The 23,549-nt window shown below is 40.0% G+C and overlaps 2 protein-coding genes across 3 annotated transcripts in view; one reads left to right on the top strand and one right to left on the bottom strand.

Moving 5' to 3' along the window:
* FBXO9 (F-box protein 9) overlaps nucleotides 1–14,363 on the bottom strand; it is a 47,068-nt gene extending 32,705 nt beyond the window's left edge. Inside the window, exons 1-2 of the mRNA XM_042939053.1 lie at nucleotides 14,156–14,363; nucleotides 10,263–10,346 (exon numbers count right to left, since the gene is read on the bottom strand). Of these exons, the coding sequence (XP_042794987.1) occupies nucleotides 10,263–10,346; nucleotides 14,156–14,158 (87 nt within the window). The 5' untranslated portion in view covers nucleotides 14,159–14,363. The remainder of the gene's footprint in view (nucleotides 1–10,262; nucleotides 10,347–14,155) is intronic.
* A 3,189-nt stretch (nucleotides 14,364–17,552) lies between these two features.
* The window catches only part of CILK1 (ciliogenesis associated kinase 1), a 56,133-nt gene continuing 50,136 nt past the window's right edge, over nucleotides 17,553–23,549 (top strand). The window contains exon 1 of one of the 2 annotated variants that reach the window (XM_042939050.1): nucleotides 17,553–17,763. The gene's annotated coding sequence lies outside the window, so the exon portion shown is untranslated. Of the gene's footprint in view, nucleotides 17,764–22,228; nucleotides 22,260–23,549 lie in introns of those variants that run through there. The other variant, XM_042939051.1, reaches the window with a different exon arrangement.

The raw sequence follows: 23,549 nt of genomic DNA, 5'->3' as shown, positions 1-23,549 counted from the left end.
TCAGTGATGTAATGAAAAGCAACCAAGCCAAACGGAAAAAAAGAGAAATATTAAAAAATGAGAATAGTTAAGGGACCTTTGTAACATCATCAAGTGTAACATTATTTGCATTATAGGGGTCCCAGAAGGAGACAGAGAGACACAAAACTTACTTGAAGAATAATAGCTGAAAAGTTCCCGAATCTGGAATGGGAAACAGATATCCAAGTCGAGAAAGCACATATTGCCCCAACAAGATGAACCCAAGGAGGTCCACACAAAGACACATATTAAAAACGGCAAAAAGTAATGATGAAGAGAGAATCTTAAAAACGTCAAAACAAAACAGTTACATACAAGAGAAACCCCATAAGGTTATCAACTGATTTTTCAGCAGAAACTTTACTAGAGGCTAGAAGGGAGTGGTATGCTCTATTCAAAGTGCTGAAAGCAGGGGGGCCTGGGTGGCTCAGTCAACTAAGCCTCCAGCTCTTGATTTTGGCTCAAGTCATGATCTTGTGGTCATGAGATTGAGCCTCTTATCAGGCTCTGCACTGGGTGTAGAGTCTTCTCGAGATTCTCTCTCTCTCACTCGTCCTTTGCCTCTCCTGCACTCGTGCTCTCTCTCAAAAAAATAAAAAAATTAATTAATTAATTAAAAATTTAAAAAAAAGTGCTAAAAGGGAAAAACCTACAACCAAGAATACTCTACTCAGCAAGGCTATTACTCAGAATAGAAGAGATAAAGAGTTTTCCAGACCAAAAAAAGAGTTAAAGAAATTCATCACCACTAAACCAGCCTTACAACAAATGTTAAAGAGAATCCTTTAAGTGAAAAGGAAAGGCCATAACTAGAAGATACTGATAGAAAAAAAATGCACCAGTAAAAGCAAACATAGTTAAGGCAGTAGATGAATCACTTATGAAGCCAGAATGGAGATTAAACAATAAAAGTGATAAAATCAATCGTACCTATAAAAAAAATTAGTCATGGGATACACAAACTAAAAAGATGTAAAATATGGCATCATATGCAAAAAGCAGGGGACAGGGAATGAAGATTTAGTGCTTTTAGAAAGTGTTTGAACTTGGGGGGCCTGGGTGGCTCAGTCGGTTAAGGATCTGACTTTGGCTCAGGTCATGATCTTGCGGTTTGTGAATTCGAGCCCAACGTCAGGCTCTTTGCTGACAGTCACAGCCTGCAGCCTGCTTCAGATGCTGTGTCTCTCCCTCTCTCTACTCCTCCCATGCTTATGCTCTGTCTCTCAATAATAAATAAATATTAAAAAAATAATAATAATTTTTTAAGTATTTGAATTTATATAACTATCAATTTAATATAGACTGGCACAAACATAGGATATGATATACAAACCCCCTGGTAACCACAAATGAAAAAACCATAATAGACACACAAAAAATAAAGAGTAAGGAATCCAAACATAACATTAAAGAAAGCCATCAATCACAAGAGAGCAAGAAAACAGGAAAAAAGAGAGAAAATACAAAAACCCCAAAACAATTAACAAAATGGCAATAAGAATATACCTAACAACAAGTACTTTAAATGTAAATGGACTAAATGCTCTACCGAAAATACAGGGTGGTGAATGGTAAAAGACCCACCACCTATATGCTGCCTACAAGAGACTGACTTACAAGAGACTCACTTCAGAGTCTGGAAGATGGCAGCAGAGTGGGAGGACTCTAGGATCACCTCATCCCACAAATACAACTAGATAACTATCAAATCATCCTAAATACTCCAGAAATTGAGCCGAAGACTGGCAGAACAAGCTCCACAACTATGAAGAAGAAGCCACACAGAAGAAAGTAGGAAGTGCTACAGACACAGTGTGGAAGATAAACAGATGGTGGCCACTGCAGTGGGGAGGGAGCCCCGGTTGTGGAGAAGGGCAAGAGGCAGAGTAACAAACAGGGGAGAGCACAGAGTGGACACCTACTACCTAACTTGCTTATACCAAACCCCAGCACCCCATGCTCCAGAGAAATGGGTTCAAAATCAAATGGCCATCAACTTAATATAGACTGCTATATGCAGAAGAGGTTATAAACAAACCTAATGGTAATCAAAGATCAAAAACCACTAATAAATATATAAAGAATAAAGAGAAAGAAATCTAATGTATCATTAAGAAAACCAACAAACCATCAGACAGACAAAAAAGGATCTGAAAAAAATCTTCAGAAACCACCAAAGAAAATATAAAATGGCAATAAATACTTATCAATAATTACTTTGAATGTAATAAACACTCCAATCAAAATGCACAGGGTGACAGAATGGATAAAAAAACTAGACCCATCAATATGCTGCCTACAAGAGATGCATTTGACACCTAAAGACACCTGCAGATTAAAAGCGAGGGGATGGAGAAACATCTATCATGCTAACAAACGTCAAAAGAAAGCTGGAGTAGCAATACTTCTGTAGGACAAAGTAGACATTAAAACAAAGACTATCACAACAGCAAAAGACGGACAGTGCATGATATTAAAGGGAGAATCCAAAAAGAAGATATAACAATTGTAAATATCTATGCACCCAACGCAGAACACCCAAATACATAAAACAGATAATAACAAACATAAAGGAACGAATCAATAATAGAATACTAGGAGGGGACTTTAACACTCCATTTACACCAATGGACAGATTTAAACAGAAAATCAAAAAGATGGTTTTGAATGACACACTGGAACAGATAGACTTAACAGATATACCCTAATATTCCATCCTAAAACAGCAGAATACAGATTCTTTTCAAGTGCACAAGGAACATTTTCTGGAAAGATCACATATTAGCCCACAAGACTCAACAAATGCAAGAAGAGTGAAGCCATACTGTTTCTGACCATAACACTACGAAACTAGAAGTCAACCACAAGAAAAAATCTGGAAAGACCAAAATACAGGGAGGTTAAATAACATAATACCAAACAATGAATGAATCAACCTGGAAATAAAAGAAGAAATTAAAAAGTATATGGAAACAAATGAAAATTAAAACACAACAGTCCAAAACCTTTGGAAAACAGCAAAAACAGTTCTAAGAGGGAAGTTTATAGCAATACAGGTCACCTCAAGATCTCAAATAAACAACCCAACCTTATACATAAAGGAGCTAGAAAAAGAACAAACAAAACCTAAAACCAGAAGGAAGGAAATAATAAAGATTAAAGCAGAAATAAATGTTATAGAAACTAAAAAAAAATAGAACAGATCAAGGAAACCAAGAGCTGCTTCTTTGAAAACAAAATCCATACAGTTGATAAACCTGTAGCCAGACTTATCAAAGAGAGAGAGAAAGAGAGAGAAAGGACTCAAATAAATACAACTGCAAATTGAAGGAAAGCTGAAAGAAATTTAATCAGTAATGAAAACCTTTCAACAAAAGTCCCAGAGCAGATGGCTTCATAGGCAAATTCTACCAAACATTTAAAGAAGAGTTAATATCCATCCTTCTCAAACTGTTCCAAAAAATAGAAGAGGAAGAAAAACTTCCAAATTCATTCTATGAGGCCAGCATTACCCTGATAACACCACCACTAAAAAAGAGAAGTACAGGCCAATATCCCTGATGAACATAGATGCAAAAATCCTCAACAAAATACTAGCAAACTGAATCCAACAATACATTTAAAAAAAATAATTCACCATGATCAAGTACAATTAATTCTGGGTTGCAAGCGTGGTTTAATACTTGCAAGTCAATCAACATAATACATAATATCAATAAGAACCATGTAATCATTTCAATTGATGCAGAAAAAGCATTTGACAAAGTACCACACCCATTCATGATAAAAACCCCAACAAAATAGGTATAGAGGGAACATACATCAACATAATAAAGGCCATATATTTAAAACGCACAGCTATATGTATATGGTCAACTGATCTTTGACAAAGCAGGAAAGAATAGCCAATGGGAAAAAGACTCTTCAATAAATGGTTTTGGGAAAACTGGACAGCAACATGCAAAAGAATGAAAATGGACCACTTTCTTACATCATACACAAAAATAAATTCAGAATAAAGACCTAATGTGAGACCAAAACCATAAAAACCCTAGAAAAGAGCACAGACAGTAATTTCTCTGACACTGGCCATAGCAACTTTTCTAGATAGGTCTCCTGAGGCAAGGGAAACAAAAGCAAAAATAAACTATTGGAAGACTCTGTCAAAATAAAAACCTGCACAGCAAAGGAAACAATCAAACTAAAAGGCAACCTACTGAATAGAGAAGATATCTGCAAATGACATGTTTGATTAAGGGCAAGTATCCAAAATCTATAAAGAACTGATACAATTCAACATCTAAAAACTAATCTAACTAAAAATGCGCAGAAGACATGAACAGACATTTTTCGAAAGACACACAAATGGCCAACAAACACATGAAAAGATGCTCAACATCACTCATCATCAGGGAAATGCAAATCAAAACCACGATGAGATATCACCTCATACCTGTCAGAATGGCTCAAATCAACAACACAAGGTGTTGGCAAGGATGTGGAGAAAAAGGAATCCTCCTGCATTTCTGGTGGGAATACAAATTGGTATAGCCAATATGGAACACAGTATGCAGGTTCCTCAAAAAATTAAAAATATAACTACCCTATGATCCAGTAATTGCACTACTGGTTATTTAACCAAAGAATACAAAAGTACTAATTCAAAGGGACACATGCACCCCTATGTTTATAGAAGCATCATTTACAACAGCAAAGATATGGAAGTAGCCCAAGTGTCTATAGATAGATGAATGGATAAGGAAGAAGTGCCATATATATACAATGGAATGTTATTCAGTCATAAAAAGAATGAAATCTTGCCATTTGCAATGACATGGGTAGAGCTGGAGAGTATAATGCCAAGCAAAATAAGTCAGTCAGAGAAAGACAAATGCCATATAACTTCACTCATAAGTGGAATTTAAGAAACAAATGAGCAAGGGGGGAAAAAAAGAAAGGGAGACAAGCCCATAGAGAACTCTGAATATACAAAATAAAGTGATGGTTAACTGTTAACTATAGAGAACTGATGGTTACCAGAAGGGAGGTGGGTGGGGCAGAGGTCTTGAGTACACTTGTCATATGGTGAGCAAAGGGTGATGTATGGAATGGTACACCCGAAACTAATATAACACTGTATGTTACCTTACTGGAATTAAAATAAAAACTGAAAAAAAAAAAAAAAAAAAAAAAAAAAAACCTATTTGTATTTTCCAAAGTTTACTTTATGTAATGGGACTAAACTGAGACTTTTTATGGGACTAAACCATAAAAAAAAAATTTATTCAGCTATGAAACTGGTGACAAAACATAGCAGCCAAGGTCCGAGAGCATTATCAGGTTTTAACTTTTGCATACAGTATTTAATGCACAGTAAATTTTTTTTGTAATTTGTGTGACAGAAATATTTAGAGATAAACCAATCAAATGTAGTTTTAGTCAGAAAAAAAAAAAAGACTTGCTTCAAATCTAACAACACATACAGACTGAAAGTGAAGACAGAAAAATATATACCATGTAAACAGAAGCAGAAAAAAAAGCAATGCTTGTATCAGACAAAATAGACTTTGAAATAAAGATCGCAGCAAGAGACAAAGACACTACATAATAGTGTAAAAGGGATAAAAGAATCACTCTAAAAGGAGGACGTAACAATTATAAATACCTATGCACCCAATACAGGAGAACTTAAATACATAAAGCAAACATTAACAAAGAAAAAAATGGATGGTAACACAATAGTAGGAGACATGAAAAATTCATTTATACCAATGGACAAATCATCCAGACAGAAAATCAGTAAGAAAACCAACAAAAATCTATCAACACACTAGACCAGATGGATGTAACAAATATACACAGAATGTTCCAACCAAAATCAACAGAATACACGTTTTTCAAGTGTAAATGAAACATTCTCCAGGACAGAGGACATGTTAGGCCACAAAACAAGTCCCAATTTTAAAAGTTTGAGATGGTTACCAGAGAGGAGGCGAGTGAGAGGATGGGTGAAACAGGTGATGGGGATTAAGGAGTGCACCTGCTGTAATGAGCATCGGGTAATGTATAGAATTGAATCACTATATTGTACACCGGAAAACTATTACTGTATGTTAGAATTAAAAAACTAAAAAGTTTGAGATCATATCAAGCATCTTCTCTGATCACAACACTATGAAACTAGAAATCCATTAAAAGAAAAACACTGGGCAAACTACAAACACACAAAACGGCTAAATAACACCTTACTAGACAACCAATAAATCAACAAAGAAATCAAAGAGGAAATAAAAAAAATACATGGAGACAAATGCAAATGGAAAACACAATGGTCCAAATTCTTTGGGATGCAGTGAAAGTAGTTCTAAGAGGAAAATTCACAGTGATACAGGCTTACTTCAAGAAACAAGAAAAATCTCAAACAATCTAACCTTACATGTAAAGGAACTAGGAGAACAAAGCCCAAAGCCAGTACAAAGGAGGATATAATAAAGATCAGAGCAGACATAAATGAAATAGAGACTTAAAAAACAATAGAAATGATCAATGAAACCAAGAGCTGGTCCTTTGGGAAAAAAAAAAAAGCGAGCAAGAGAGGGATAAACATTTAGCCAAACCCAAAAAGACACAAAGAGTCGTCAAGTAAGTAAATGCACAAAAGGAGAAGATATTACAACTGACACCACAGAAATACAAAGAATTCCAAGACAATATTTGAAAAGGCATATGCCAACAAATGGACAACATAGAAGAAATGGATAAATTCCTAGAAACATATAATCCTCCAAAACTGAATCAAGAATAGAAAATTTGAACAGATCAAATACCTTAACAAAATTGAACTGGTAATCAAAACACTCCAATGAACAAAAGTCCAGGACTAGATGACTTCACAGGTGAGTTCTAGCAAACATTTAAAGAAGAGTTAATATTTAGTCTTCTCAAACCATTTCAAAAAACAAAGAGGAAGGAAAACTTCCAAATTTATTCTACAAGGCCAGCATTACCCTGATACCAAAACCAGACAAAGACACCATCTCTGATGACCATAGATGTACAAATCCTCAACAAAATATTAACAAACTGAATTCAGTAATACATTGAAAGGATCATTCACCACAATCAAGTGGAATTTATTCCAGGAATGCAAGCGTGGTTCAATATATGCCAATCAATCAATGTGAAACTTTACCCTAACAGGTATAAAAACCATATGATCATCTCAACAGATGCAGAAAAAACATTTGACTAAATTCAATATCCATTCATGATAAAAACTCAAGTGGGTTTAGAAGGAAGATATCTCAACATAAAAAAGGTCATATATGACAAACCCACAGCTAATATCATACTCAACGGTGAAAAACTGAAAGATTTTCCTTTAAAGGAAAATCAGGAACAGGACAAGGACACCCACTCACCACTTTTACTCAACATAATACTGGAAGTGCTAGTGGCAGCAATCAGACAAGAAATAAAAGGCATCCAGACTGGTAAGGAAGTAAAAAACTGTCACTATTTCCAGATACATATAGAAAATCCTAAGACTCCACAAAAAATTTTTTTTGAAAAATGAATTCAGTAAAGCTGCCGGACACAAAACGAATATACAGAAATCTGTCACATTTCTGTACACTGAGAACAAAGTAGTAGAAAGAGAAATTAAGAAAATAATCCTAAATGGGATTATTATCATTAATTGACAGAATACTAGGAATAAATTTAATCAAGGAGGTGAAAGAGCTATACTTTAAATTTTTTTTTAATGTTTATTTTTGAGACAGAGAGAGACAGAGCATGAACAGGGGAGGGGCAGAGAGAGAGGGAGACACAGAATCTGAAACAGGCTCCAGGCTCTGAGCGGTCAGCACAGAGCCCGACGCAGGGCTCGAACTCACGGACTGTGAGATCATGACCCGAGCCGAAGTCGGACGCTTAACCGACTGAGCCACCCAGGCGCCCCAGAAAGAGCTATACTTTAAAAACTGTAAGACATTGATGAAAAAAATGGAAAACAACACACATAACTGGAAAGATATCCCATGCTTGCATAAAGAATTAATATTGTTAAAGTGTCCATACTACCCAAATCAAATCTACAGATTCAATGCAATCCCTATCAAAATACTAACAGTAGTTTTCACAGAACTAGTACAAATAATCTCAAGATTTGTATGGAACCACAAAGACCCTAAGGAGCCAAAGCAATCTTGAGAAAGAACAAAGCTGGAAGTTATCACAACTCCGAATTTCAAGATATACTACAAAGCTACAGTAATCAAAACAGTATGGTACTGGAACAAAAATACACATAAAGATCAAAAGAACAAAGAGCACAGAAATAAACCCACACTTATATGGTTAATTAATCTACAAGAAAGGAGGCAAGAATACACAATGGGGGAAAGACAGTCTCTGTAATAAATGGTGCCAGGAAAACTGGACAGCTACATGCAAAAGAATGAAAGTGGACCACCTTCTTACACCATACACTAAAATAAAATCAACATGAATTAAAGACCTAAATGTAGGTCCTGAAACCGTAATAGTCCTAGAAGAAAACATAGGGAGTAATCTCTTGGACATTGGTCTCAGCAACATATATATGCATATGTCTCCTCAGGCAAGGGAAACAAAAGCAAAAATAAACTATTGGGACTACATCAAAATAAAAAGCTTTGCGCAGCAAAGGAAATCATCAACAAAACAAAAAAGGAATCTGCTGAATGGGAAAAGACATTTGCAGATGATAATCCAAAATATATAAAGAATTTATACAACTCAATAATAAATAATCCTATTTATAATGGTCAGAGGACCTGAATAGACATTTTTCTAAAAAAGACAATAGCCAAGAGACTCATGGAAAGATGTTCAACCTCACTAATCATCAGGGAAATGCAAATCAAAATCACAGTGAGATACTGCCCTACCCTTGTCAAAATGGCTAGAATCAAAAAAAGATAAGGAATAACAAGCACTGGCTAAGATGAGGAGAAAAGGGCACCTTTGTGGTGGGAATGTAAATTGTACCAACCACTGTGGCAAACAGCATGGAAGTTTCTCAAAAAATTAAAAATTGAAATAGTGTAACAGTCCAGTAATTCCACTACTGGTTATTTATCCAAAGAAAACAAAAACACTAATTTGAAAAGACATATGTACTTAAAAAGAAAAGTTAAAAAATAAATAGATAAGATATATGTACCTCTATGTTTATTCCAGCATTATTTGCAATAGCCAAGAAAGGGAAGTAATCTAAAGTATCTAGTGATAGACAAATGGATAAAGAAGATATGGGGTATGTGTGTGTCTATGTGTGTGTGTATACATACATACACAATGGAATATTAATCATAAAAAAAGAATGCGATCTTGCTATTTCTTTTAAAAAAAAAATTTTTTTTTTAATGTTTATTTATTTTTGAGACAGAGACAGAGCATGAACGGGGGAGGGCCACAGAGAGAGGGAGACACAGAATCCGAAGCAGGCTCCAGGCTCTGAGCTGTCAGCACAGAGCCCGACGCGGGGCTCAAACTCACGGACCGTGAGATCATGACCTGAGCCGAAGTCGGACGCTTAACCGACTGAGCCACCCAGGTGCCCAGCGATCTTGCTATTTCTGACAACATGAAATGGACCTAGGGAGTATAATGCTAAAAGAAATCACAGAAAGATAAATACTATATGATTTCGCTTATATGTAGAATCTAAAAACAAAACAAATGAAAAGACAAGCAAACAAAGCACAGAAACAGATTCATAAATACAGAAAAGAAACTGGTGGTTGGCAAAGGAGACATGGGACAATGGGTGAAATGGGGATTTAGTACAAACTTCCAGGGTTGCCTGGCTGGCTTTGTTGGTAGAGCATGAGACTCCTGATCTGGGGGTCGTAAATTCATGCCCCACACTGGGTATGGAGATTACGTAAAAATAAAATCTTAAAAAAAGAAAAAACAGAAGTACAAACTTCCAGTTAAAAAATAAGTAAGACACAGAGATGAAAAGTACAGTATAGGAAATACAGCCAATAATACTGCAACAACATATGGTGATAAATGATTTAAAAAAAAAATCTGTAAGATAGCTTTAATTTGCTTATTCTGTAAACCAGTACGAAGGTACAGTTAAATTCAATGCAAATAAAAACCGATATATCTTTGTAAGCATGACCAATTTTTGCTCATGTATGGAAAGTAATGGAATAAGAATTAAATATACACTTGAAGAAACATGCCTGCAGATCTGTTTCAGCAGGGCTTTCATTTTCATCATCTCCTGCTCTGACAGTATCAGAATGACAATCTTCCTCAGCTTCTGCCTGAAGGGGAAAACAAAATAATCATCAGGAATATGCAAACATCAGTTTCCCTTTGTAATCCACATCTCCTTGAGCTACTTGCCCAGTGAAATATTTAGTTGCTTCTCTCTCATCTCCTTCACAGTTAAGTTTAATGATTCCAGTAGAATAAAATTCCATACTTTTTTTTTTTAACAGTGCAGAATAAACAACTTTACTGGACTCCAGTTAAAATGTTATGGTAGATGATTTAAAACAGCTCTGCTTCAGAAAATAACATTTAGTTGTAGCATAGAGTTCAGCAAATAGTTTTCTTTTCATCCAGCACTTTTAGTCCATAGGTAGATGCCCTTCCTTTTACACCACTGGCATGTTACTAATATGTGAATGCGACTTTTCTCTTATTTTAAATGTCCTGGGAAAGGTCATTAATTAAAGACATGTAATAGTGAATGTTTCTGTAAAGAAGCCTGTTCTGTCTTATAAACCCAGATTTATATATACTGGATTGATTTAAGTGGAAAAAAAATGGGCTGGAATTACTGTGCAATGGTTTGGGGCTTAACAAGGGTCTCAGGTCAGTTTCCTTGCATTTTATCCTTTTATTCTCAATATGTGTTTGCTAAGTTAAACTGAATCCTACTTTCCAGTGAAAATGAAATGCTTCCTCAGTTCAGTCTGTTAGCTAACAGGCTCAGTAGCAAATGGGACTTGCTCAACACTTCATGTGTTCAGTCCCACAATGTGGTAATAGGGGAAATGACCAGAGGATTAGAAATTAGAATAAAACCTACTTAATTTCACTCGTTTCCAAGATGCAAGCTTTATAATTGTAAATTTTCACTGTAATTTGTTTCTAGGACAAAACACATTAACACAAATTTTTGAACTTGGCAACCTGACAGACTTGTACTACTTTACAGCACAACATAAATAAGCCTCATTTCATATCTTATCTCTGGCAACCAGACTCAAAGCAGAGGTGACTTTAAGACTTGAACTAGTTAGTATATTGGAAAGTGCTGGGCACACCGCAAAGGATAAATTAACGAAGATATCAATGAAAGAGGCCAAGATTCTGAATTAATTTCCAGAAAAATGGAAAATGGAAGCATTAATGTATTATCAAATATATTTTTTGGTCTCTTTAAGCTGGGAGCTTTTGTACTAATAGGAAAACCCATAATGAAGGACTTTGAATTTTTTTTTTAATTTAAAAAAATATTTTTATTTATTTTTTAAATTTACTTATTTTGAGAGAGACCGTGCAAGTGGGAAGGGACAGAGAAGGAGACAGCAAGGATCCCAGGCAGGCTCTGTGCTGCCAATACAGAGCCAAATGCAGGGCTTAAACTGAAGAAACTGTGAGATCATGACCTGAGGAGAACCAAGAGTCAGACACTTAACTGATTGAGCTACCCAGGTACCCCAGGACTTTGAATTTATAGACCCCATTGAGGAGCATCTTTCTATCCTTAAATAAGAGGCTGCTTTGTCACTGTAAACACTAAGTGCAGCTAATGGGAGGGGACCTGAGCTCCCTCTGACATCCTCTTAGTACCTCAGCCTTCTAACTCTGGCCTAGCAGTCTTACTAAAGTGACTTCATTCCAGAGCTTCCCCTGCTCTCTCCAGCTCCATGCTCTTGCACATGTTGCTTGCTCTCTCCATATGGAATAACTTCTTCCTCACTTGGTAACTTCTCATCCTTCAAGGTTCAGTTCAGGGATCATCCCAGTAAGTCTAATCATTTGAACTGCCTTTGTTTCCCTACAACATTCGTGCTTGTATCATAGCATTTAACAGCTGTATTGAGATTATTTTTGTCTCTTTGCTAGAGTCAGTGCATTGGGAACAGGATCAGTCATATTAGTAACCTTAGAGGGCCAAACACATTGCTTAAGTTGTAGAAAAAGCCTGTCCAGGCTTCACCTTTCACATCTGTGAAGAGAGGGTTGTTGGATTTGATAACCTCTGAGGTACTTTTTCATATGTGACATTTTATGATTAACAGTTTACCATAAATCGGGGCACCTGGGTGGCTCAGTTGGTTGGCCGTCCGACTTTGGCTCAGGTCATGATCTCACAGTCCATGAGTTCGAGCCCCACATCAGGCTCTGTGCTGACACCTCAGAGCCTGGAGCCTGCTTCAGATTCTGTGTCCCTCTCTTGCTCTGCCCTTCTCTCACTAGTGCTCGGTCTCTCTAAAAATGAATAAACATTAAAAATAAATAAATAAAAATTTTTACCATAAATCACCTTACAGGTCTGGTTATATTGGAGATCTAGTATTCGTTGGGGTCTAGCACCAATAGGAGCTCAAAAAAAATTGTTTGAATTAACAAAAAATGTCATGTGGACATACAGAGCATGTCTAAAGAATGAGGAAAAGAAACAGGAAATCTTTAATACAGAAAGCATCTTCTCCCCTGAGTTCCTGCTTTGTTCTTGAATTCCAGTCCTTTATTACTTTGATATTGACAGTATGATGACTATCAAATTTGGGGTTTTACTACATTTTGTCAACTCAAATACTACTTGAAATAAGTAGGTCCCCAGCTGTCACCCAGAGATTTTCATTTTATTTTTCATAATTGAATCGAGCTAAACATCACCTTTGACTTGAGTTGCTTATGTCTTCATCATTTTACTCCTGTTTTGCAGATGGGATTAATGAAATATAAAAAGTTAAGTGCTTGGGGCGCCTGGGGGCTCAGTTGGTTGGGTGTCCGACTTCCGCTCAGGGCGTGATCTCACGGTCCGTGAGTTTGAGCCCCGCGTCGGGCTCTGTGCTGACAGCTCAGAGCCTGGAGCCTGCTTCAGATTCTGTGTCTCCCTCTCTCTCTATCCCTCCCCTGCTCACACTGTCTCTCTCTCAAAAATAAATAAACATTTAAAAAAAAAAAAAAAGTTAAGTGCTTAATCCTGGTCGGTCAGAGAACTATTCTGAAAGCTTAAGGGCGTAATCAATTACTGCTTTTTCTATCATTCTGGTTAATTTAACAAAATAAATTCACCCATCCATTTATTTAATAAAACATCTGAGTGTCAGCTCATTGGTTTAGTATCATTTCACACCTGATTCATTCAATCCTAGTTAGTCTCTCAGATGGAAAATGTACTCAAAGCCAAAGAAAGGCAGTTCAGGATAGAGACTACACATTCCAGCATGCAACAGTCCCATGGAATTTGCGTTGTCAATTTCTGGAGCTTAAGCCAGTCTCTCCATTTGGACCGCACTGACGCTGCTCAGGCCCTCACCGCTACGAAGAGAGACATAATCTCTCTGAACCCACACCGCCAGGACCGCCTGCCAACATCCTACCCATGGCACTTGATGCGTCACGGGGCAGGTGCGTCCTAAACCCAGGACTCCTTAAAGGACCTGAACGGCTTCTCCGTGGGTACTGCTTGCCGGAGGGGTAACAATCAACAAGTTGTCTCCGTTTCCCAAGGTTCCCTCAGCCAATTTCAGATGCTGCAACGGCTCACCTGAACCTACCCTCACTGCTTTTGATAAAATCCCTCGAGGGGCACATCCTGAGCAAACCAAAAAGAGTCATTCTTTTCTGTTGTCCTGCAAACCCGCTCTTTCTCACACCGGATCCCGGCTGCGGGGGTTCAAGCAGGAGGGAACGCAAGGGAGCGGTCGGGGATGGTACCCGCTCCACTCCCTCTCAGGCCAAAGGCCCCACAATGGGTGGCGGCCGAGCAGCTCCTACTCCTCCCAGTCTCCACTTCCCGCTCTCTCGGGGCTCCTCCCAGGCCTAGCCCCTCCTTCACACCGCACTCCCACCTCGCAGTGTCCCTGCGAGCCCCCTCCCGGGTTACCATGCTGGCGAGGCGGCCGGCCGCCGTCGAGGGGCTCTCCGCACCCCCTCTGCACCGCTCCCCCGAGGAGGTGTGCTGGGTGTCCGGGTGTCTACTCCTGTCCGTCTGCTTCAACAGGGCTTAGCAGAGTTCTCGGTCGGAGAAGCGCACCAGGCAGCGGCAGTAACTGCGGGCCCGGCGTACGGCAGCCATCTTCGCAGGGCAGGGGGCCAGATCCGGGCGCGCTAGAGCGACGGCCGGGAACTCGCGGAGCGGAGGGACGCCCGCTGCCAGCGGAGGCCGAGGACCAAGCGAGCACCAGAGCGTCGACGCTGCTGAAAACCCCGGACGCCGCGGAGGAGCTGCCCCCTCTACTGCGGAAACCTGTGCGGACGCACCGAGCATGCGCAGTGCCGCTGCCGCTTGCGTGCGCCTCACGGCTCCCTGGCCTCGAGCGCGCTCCCTAGTGGAGGGGTAGGAGGTGTGCGCGAGGTCGCCTTGGCAGATCACCAATTTGCCGACTTCGAATTCAACCTATGTATTCGTCTCAGTGACCACTTATGCAAACTTGAACAAGCATTATATCAAAAATGTTTATAACTCAAATCTAGGGTTGAGACCCTAAGGTAAACATTCCTTCAGGAACATCGAACTTCGTGCTCAGGAAAGTCGCTACACGCTTTTCGGGGACTCTGGTTCGAGTCCTACGCCAGGATTTCAGGGAAACGGAGAAACCCCACTGCAGTCACAGGCTGTTATAATGGCTAAACTTTTTGCAAGTACGTACTTGGAAGTTCAGGAAAAGATAAGCTTAGTATAGAAGCAGGGCGAAAGAATGCCACGGCAAGATTTGCCTTACTACAAGTGTCTCCGTTTGCATCCCATCATGCAAGGGGGGAGAAAGACGTTGAGACTCCTAAGGCCCTGAAACCCGAGTCCAGAGGAGACGGAGCCCGCAATGTACTCTGGGGTTTGTAGTCCGCTGTTCCGCGTAGAGCGCCGGAACTTATCCGCAATACGAGCCCCACCTCTTAAAGCCCAAACACCTGACTTTGTTTCCTCACAAGACACTCCTTTATCGGGCGATTTATTATTTTGCCGCACTTTACATTGTTTTAAATACGGAAGTTTGCATGCTTTGTAAAAACCTACACTCTTACAGCCCCTTACCTTCATTTGGCAAATGTCTAGTTTCTACTAGTTAGATAACTAACAGTTATCAGGTTTCCAAGAAGCTAGTTCAACGAACCCACAGTTTAAATCTCTTATCCATTATTTTATTCTGGAGATCTTAGACATGCAGTACATCTTTGGCAGAAAAATAGGGGCAAAAAAAGGGAGGGGGTGGCAGAATGGTGAGCTACAATAAGGAAGACCAACGGCTATCTTTTAATATTAGGATCTATCATCCTTTGGATGTGTAAGTTTTTATTTCCACCCTAAATCAGCTACCTAGAAAAAGTACCTTCATGTTTAACGAAGGCCAAAAATTTTAATAGTTTTTAATTTTTAAAGGAAACTTAAATCTTTTAAAGATGACTTTCTTCTCAATGACTTCTTTAAATTGATTTTGCAGTTTAAATAGGAAGGGGGGAGAGCAGATGTAAGGATTTGTAATCAGAGAAAGTGATATATGTGACTCATGAATGCAAAAGATTAGTTTCACAAATGAAAAATGAGGCATTGAAATATTTTCAGAACTAGTCTATTTCACCAAACATGATGAATGCTAATTTAAGATCTCTTGGTCAATTAATTCAGATTTCTATTCTAGCTAATAAATAAAGCTTAATAAAATATACCATTTGTAACGATAAATTAAGCAGCTATTTTATTAAAATGCTGTTGTTTCAGTTACTAAATTTTCTATTTTATATCAGTATCCACTGTATCCATTAGACCTCAGATTTGTATTATCTTATACTTACAGGGTTATAATTTTCCTGACCCAAACCATTTACTAGCTCAGTGGACCCTTGTTAAAGGTAGATCAAGACTGTCTCTCTTTTTTGCTGGGTAGACTTGCTTGGACAACTGAACTTGACTAAAACGGGTAATTTTAGGTATTTTAAAAATCACTTTTCATGGGAGCAGCATACAGTTTGTTAGGCTACCCTTTTTAGCCCCCTATCTTTTCATTGATAATGACTTTCAATTTTCATTTGCCATATGGTTTGGGTATTATATAGGTAAACACAAAGATAGATAAATGTTACAGGTTTTCCAAGTGGCCAGTTGGGATAGGAAGTCTTGTATCTTGTGGGTTTTTCTTCAATAGGAGGAAGAAGAGAGAGGGATTCAGACCTTTGTTATAGATTCTATTAGGAAAAAAAAATGCCTTGAGTTCTTAGAATTCAAACATAAAAAGAGAAAATTGATATGAAGATGAGCTGGAGAATTTAAAACTCAGAGAAAGATCCACAATGTGTAAATGGGTTATTGCTGTATTGATTAAAATTGTGTTGCTCAGGGCAGTATGGTTCCCTGGACCAGCAGCATCAGCACCAGAATTCTGGGGATGAGCCCAGCAATCTGTTTTCACAAGCCTGCCAGGTGATTCTGATGCCTCCAACTAAAGTTGCTCCCTCCTGCAGTCGACTAGTTCTGAAAAATGTAGTCTTGGGGCAATTATGTAACTTTAAATTGGGAAGGGGGGAGGAGAAGGCTTGAAGCAGTTTCTTTTTTCAAGTCGCGTCAGAACCAGCCTTTATATGGATGATTTAAGGTAATGTCTACAATATAATTTATGACACAAGTGACTGTGTTTAACACACAAGTGTGTTAGATTACATATAACTAGTTACACGCAGAATACAATTGTTGTATGAATCATATCTAGTGTTTCCCACCTGGATAACAATCCAGTCTTTCAAAGTAAAGTTGCTAACCGTATAAAAGCTCTCCAAGTTCAAATGAATGCTAACAAGCAACCCGTTGCGTTTTTATTTCAAAACATTTTTTATTGATGTAAAGTATAACACAATCTTCCATCTTAAGCATTTTGGAGTGTACATTTCAGTGGCACTGATTTCATTCACAATGTCGTGCATCCCCAGTTATGTTTTTTTAAACCGGGCAAACGTTTTCACCATGATTACCTGTAATGAAGTGTTCTCAGAACCTCTGTCCACGGCCTTCGTTTCTAAATCTTGATCCCTGATGCACAGACGTGCAACAAGGAGAGCGTGTGGAGCTGGGGGGGACGCACGGGTGGTCAGCGGACCGCAGGGATCCCTGGGCTTGGTCCGCCCCGGCGAAGAGCGCGGCGCGGCACCTCGGCGCCCCCGGGCTGCCTGGACGCGGCGGTGCAGGGACGCGCAGGGCCAGCGAGGGGAGCTGCAGGGTAACTTTTCCCAGGGAAAGCGGCCGGTCGTCCCCACTAGAAGCCTCCCTGCCTTTTGTTTGTTTTCCAGCCGGAGGCTGGAGAGCGGCCGGGTTCCTGCTGCTCCACCATGCGCCGCGCGGCCCGTTCGACTCGCCGGACCTCCCGGGCGTCCCTATACGGACCGCTCGGGCTGTCCTAGCAGGGATCGCCCCTACCCCCAGTTCCCGATCCGGCTGCTGCGCCCCAGTCGCCGAGGAACTGCGCTCACCGCAGGGGCGGGCCCCCGCCTGTGTTCGCGGCGCCAGTAAGTGGGGCCGGGGATTTAGGGGCTTCTGCTAGGCGACCTGTCACTGGGGATGAAGGAGTGGAACTGCGGAGGGACCCCGGCGCCGGGGCCTCCGCGAGGGGCTGGAAGGAGAGGGAGAGGCTAATGGGCTGTAGTTTCTCTCCGCGGTCATGTGGCTCTTTCCCTCTTGGCATGGAAACTCCGGGTTGCTCCGACTCTGGAAGATTTTGATGGGTGTTTACCTTTCGGTGTTAAAGAGAGAAAAGACCTTGCCCGATTTTAAGCCTCTTTAGTAGGATGTGGGGGACTTGCTGTTGGAATTTTCCTGACTAGGCCTGTGGCTGTCCCACAAGGGGGTCTGAGCCAGAATCTTCACACATTTATGTGCAACCATTTTTCACCGGGTTTCTTTCTGCTCTGATTTCTTCTTACTAACCTGAGTAGATATTAGGAGAGTGATGTTGAAGGATTTTCCAGAGCAACCGTTTCTTTTGGAATATACCTTTTAAAGTCTGACTTTGACACTAACATAGAGGGCTTTTACTTTAAATATAAAAGTAGTTGAAAACGTCATTCTGCAGAAAAGAGTACTCATTTCTACTTATAATTAAGTAAAGATCTGCTTTTGCTAAAGCTGGGCCAGGCTGAGAAAATACTGCCTTGAATTTTGCATGCAAGTCTAGATTTCTCCAAGGTATTGTTTTTTTATTTTGGCCTGTAACACTCTTTGTAGCAATAGAAGTTTGATAGCTACAGTTTTCATGTCTCATTTTCCAGTGAGTAGGCTTTCAGGATGTGCCCCAACAGTGAATTGTACTCTTGCTGAATGTACAATTAAAATGAGCTTGAAATTTGTGTAGTCAACATGTAAATTATTAAGAAGAATTTGTGTCTGAACCATATGCTAGCTGTACTAGGAGTTAATGTATGCATAAATATGCACATTTGAAATAGTTTCTGGACAAAGCGCTGTGATTTGGTAAAGAATCTTTAATGCCTTCCTATCTATTTGAGGATCACTAATTGTAAAATACTAGGAAGTGGGTATAGAAATGAAAGCATTGCTGTGATCCTCTATTTAAAATGATATCCTGTACCACTGCCCCCTCCGTAAGATATATGGCCCCCTACAGTGACCTTGCCCACTTTTTGTTTTCCTCTGTCCACTTTGCCTTGCCCTCCTCCAAAGTCAGGAGTGGGCAGCCACATTTCTTAATGAGATCAGTTTCGTTTTAGATGCTGGAGGGATGTGTTGGAGGGTTGATGGAGCCTGTCTGAGGAGGCAGAGGTCTCTGCTCCTTGCCAAGGGAACTCAGCATTTAGCCAGAGAAGTGGTTTTTCTCACTGAAATTTCTTACCTACAGTCAATTCATAAACGAGTTGCCAGGATAAAGAACAGGTCTTTTGGAGTTTTGTTGACTGTTCAACATCATCAAAGCTCTTTTTATACTTTCATTGTTTGTTTTATTCGTAGCACTTTTTGAGGTTCCCAGTAAAGGTGGAAATCATGTCAGTCTTGAACCTTTGGAATTATCTTTATCTTTTCCTTCATTTCCTTCAGCCTCTGTATCAATGAGTCACCAAGACCTTTGAAATATGATTTGTTCAGATCCCTCCCTCCATGTTGTTATCCAGAACCTCACCCTTCCTCTCCTGCAGACTGGAGCAGTCACTTAACTGGCAGTCCAAGCAAGCCTGGCTCTTAGTAAGTCCTCAGTAAATGTTTGCTGAATAAACCAATGAATGAATGAATGAGATGTTCCCCTTTCTGGTCTCTTCAGCGTTTGCTGTCCATCTAATTTTTTTTAACTATCACTTCGACTCTCTCCTTGTCTTGCAACCTTCAGTTCCTCTCCATTTGCTATCTCAAATAATTTGCCTGATTTCTCAAGGCTTTCATAATCAGGCCTCACCCCTCCTATCTGAATCCTATTTTCAGTTCACTGTAGATCCATGTGCTCTATGCAGTTTGGTCTTGCTGCCCTGCTAAGGGGGCCAGGCTCATTCCCACTGCAGTGTCAAGGCTCACACTGCTCTCCTAGAAACTCCCTCCTCCCCACTCTCCCATGCAAATCTTACCCACCCTCTGAGGAGGAGACCAGCTCTCCTTCTTACCTAATGTCTTCTCTAGCTACTCACTCCTCTTCTCTTTCTTTAAAGTCTTAAGATTCTTGTTTGTTAATTCTTCATTATATCGGCTGTATTGATCTCTAATTGGTTTAGGTTATTTTAAGCCTCTTTAGGGCAGAAGCCATAGTTTATGCGTGGTGATGTGGTGTCCTGGGCTTTGGAGTCAGGCAGAATTGAGGTCAGGGCCTGACTCCACTTATTACTCACGTGGCCTTGTGGGATACTCCTAGCATTTGAAAGGGGAAATGCCTTCCCCAGCATGTGGTGGTGCAAAGATGCCCTATGGTGCCTCAACAGTGCCTGACATACACTTAACTAAAATCTGCCCATCCCTCACAGTGACTCAAAGGGGCCTGAACATGTAGCACCTATTTGGTAGGTATTTGTTGACTGGCTTGTAGTAGACTACAAGTCATGGCTCAGAGGACACGGCGACCACGCGGTGAATCCTCCGTGAGTGTTATCCTGCCCTTACTTAACATGGCTTGAGCTGAGGTTATCCCTGGCTGCAGCTCTGCTTCTGGGATCTGTTGCTGTTTTTCCATCTGAACCTTGCCAGGAACACTACTGCCTTCTCGTTTGTTTGTTTGTTTTTCTCTCACAGCGTCTCTTGCGGAAAGCGCCTCCGTTTCATTTTGCAGGACCTTGCTGAGTTGGAGTGTATCTAGCCCTTCTTTGTTTCTGTATGTGGGGTATGTGTGAGTGTCTCTATTTACGGCAGGACTGCTTGCATGGTGCTTTCTTGGCAGAATTCTGGGTACAGTGACCCTTCTGTGGATGTTGACCCCTCAGCCTGTGAGTAGGGTCTCACTGAACTGTAAATTCTCTCATTGGCAGGCTTTGCCAACCACAGCATCCTGAGAGGGGCCCTATGAGTAGAGAATTAGAAGGACCTCAGATGTGGTTGATGTGGTTGGCTGGGATTATGCACAGAGGTGTGCACAGGATGACTGACACACACACACGTGTTGTTTGGGGGTACGGTGCAACTGTATCATAGGTTGTGACTGTGCTCACCTTGAAACAGTTCTGACTTTCTTATCAATACACAGGTGTTCTAGAAAGTTACGTTATAAAAACAGTTGGGTAAAGCAAACTATTTTGTGGGGCGAATTGCATTCAAATGCTGTGTGTTTATGGCAGGAAGAAATCAGAAATGTCTTTACTTGCAGCCAAAGAAATGAAAGAAGAAACACAGGTCTTCTCAAGATGGTAAGGAAAGTTGATGTGGGCATTCACGCTCAATCCCTCTGCTCCTGGTGAGGTGCTGTGTGATGCTGGGAAAATACTACTATTCATCTGATCCTAGGGAATTACTCAGTCCAAGCGGAAAGCTTCCATTCCTGATTTCCTTGCAGGGAAACTGAAATGTCCTTGCACAGTGAGTAAGTGCCTGACTCGCTGCTTTGTAAGTCGGGAACCTTCATAGAAAGAGTGCTTGTGGTGGGGCTCACCTGTGCAGGTAGAATCAAACCCTATGTGTGTTGACCTGTGAGGTTGTCTCAGAGTTTGAAGAAACTACATCTTTGGAAGTCTGCCTCCTTTTTTTAAATATGTGGTTCAGGATTAACAATATATACTTTCTACAAAAGGGGAAATGGGGAGCATTTGATATATCATTAATAAATTCTTAAAACACTTCTTATATTCACACATTAAAAAGTATGCTAGTCTGGAGCACCTGGATGAGTCAGTCAGTTGAGCATCCGACTCGATTTTGGCTTATGTCATGATCCCATGGTTGTGGGATCAAGCCCCACATCGGGCTCTGCAGTGAGCATGGAGCCTGCTGTAGATTCTCTCTCTTTCCCTTTGCCCCTGTCCCCTGCTCACTCTCTCTCTCTCTCAAATGAAGGTGAAAAAAAAAGTTATAAAAGTATGCTACTCTGAAGATAACCAAGATTCTATTCGTAGTAATGAGGTCTCAAGATCTCATTGGTAAAGTGAGAGTATTGCATAATCATTAAGGTCCCATATAGGAAAAAGAAAATCTAACTCTGTAGTCTAAAGTTCCCTCAACCTTAAGCTGTGTCTATGATCTTAGCATTCAATCTATAGTAATTAGTATTGGGTTATATATTATCTTACTTTAAATTTTTCCTGAATTTTAAGTTTGTCACCTTAACTCAATTTTTTTAAGTGAAAGGACCATGACGGTACCTCACATTTCCTTTGATATGTTTTCCCCCACACCTGGGGCTGTGAGTAGCCACTTGATAAATGTGCAGTGATGGCCAGGAACTTGTGAGAGCCCCATATTTCTGAGGAAAGATCAATGTGAGTCATATTTTACCTTGTAGGTGTAATACGACCTGTGAGGAAGCGCTGATAACATGTGACTGCCCTCATGGTTACTATGAAAGATAATGGCCCAGAGCCAGAAGGTAAAGTATTATGGTATAACGTCCCACTACTATTTGACAATATTGTGAAAGTTACTCACTGCATGAGTAATAATAATAATAAGTAATAATTAATGATTTTGGCCTCTTGGACACTGCCTTTGCTCTGAAAGCCAATTTATTAAATTTTGATTTAACATAGGCAAAACTGAGAAAATAAAGATAACATATTTCTACGTGTTATCTTAGCTGTTAAAAAGCAAATGTTTTCTCAAATTTGTGTAAAAATTTTTAGGAGGATTCATAATTTTCATGCCCTGGCCCCCATGTTATTGTCCAATTTTTCAAAGAAGGAGGGGCACAAGGGGATGGGACAGCCGTGGACGTGGGGTTGGTGGTACAGGAAAATCACCAATAGTCACAATTACCCTTTACAGACCCATCATGTGCTCATTTCATTAATTTATTCATTCAACAAATGTTTGTTGTGAGCAGCTGTTTGTGCCAGCTGCATGCCAGGTACACGTCTAGGTGCTGGGCATGTAGTTATGAACATAATAAAACTTCTGCCCACAAAGTGCTTATATTCTCGGATATGTGGATCTTGAGAAACTTAACAGAAGACCATGGGGGAGGGGAAGGGGAAAAATAAAGTTACAAACAGAGAGGGAGGGAGCAAACCATAAGAGACTCTTAAATACAGAGAACAAACTGAGGGTTGATGGGGGGTGGGGGAGAGGGGAAAGTGGGTGATGGGCCTTGAGGAGGGCACTTGTTGGGATGAGCACTGGGTGTTGTATGGAAACCAATCTGACAATAAATTATATTTAAAAAAATTTTTTTAATTAAAAAAAAAAGCGCTTATATTCTCAGGATGAACACAATTTGTGTGAGCCACCCTGTAATCCAAGGGTACTCGAGGCGTTATTGGGGAGAGTACTTAAAATGTTTATGTGCAGATTTCCTGTTTCAGGGATAGAGAAGCTGTGCCTTGTAGTCATAGTCTGTCTGCTGCCTATTTTTTTAAATAGACTTTACTAGAACACAGCCCATTCATTTATGTATTGTCTGTGACCGCTTTGGTGCTACCTGGGCAGAGTTGAGTGGTTGTGGCAGAGACAGCCCTCAACGCCTAAAATATTTACCAGCCCTTCACAGAAAACGTTTGCTGACCCCTGCTCTATTTTATTTTTATATTAAGCCTTTACCTCTTTCATCTGTGTTACTGATTGGTTTGTTGTGTATGACAGCGTAGCATCTTCTGTGGACTGAGGTCAGCTCCTGAGTTAAAGGTGCTGTAATATCTGCACAATACCTGACATATGTGACTTG

Source organism: Panthera leo, chromosome B2, assembly GCF_018350215.1.
Source record: "Panthera leo isolate Ple1 chromosome B2, P.leo_Ple1_pat1.1, whole genome shotgun sequence".
Taxonomy (NCBI): domain Eukaryota; kingdom Metazoa; phylum Chordata; class Mammalia; order Carnivora; family Felidae; genus Panthera; species Panthera leo.
The sequence above is the reverse complement of the archived record's forward strand: the minus strand, read 5'-3'. Positions and strand labels throughout refer to the sequence as shown.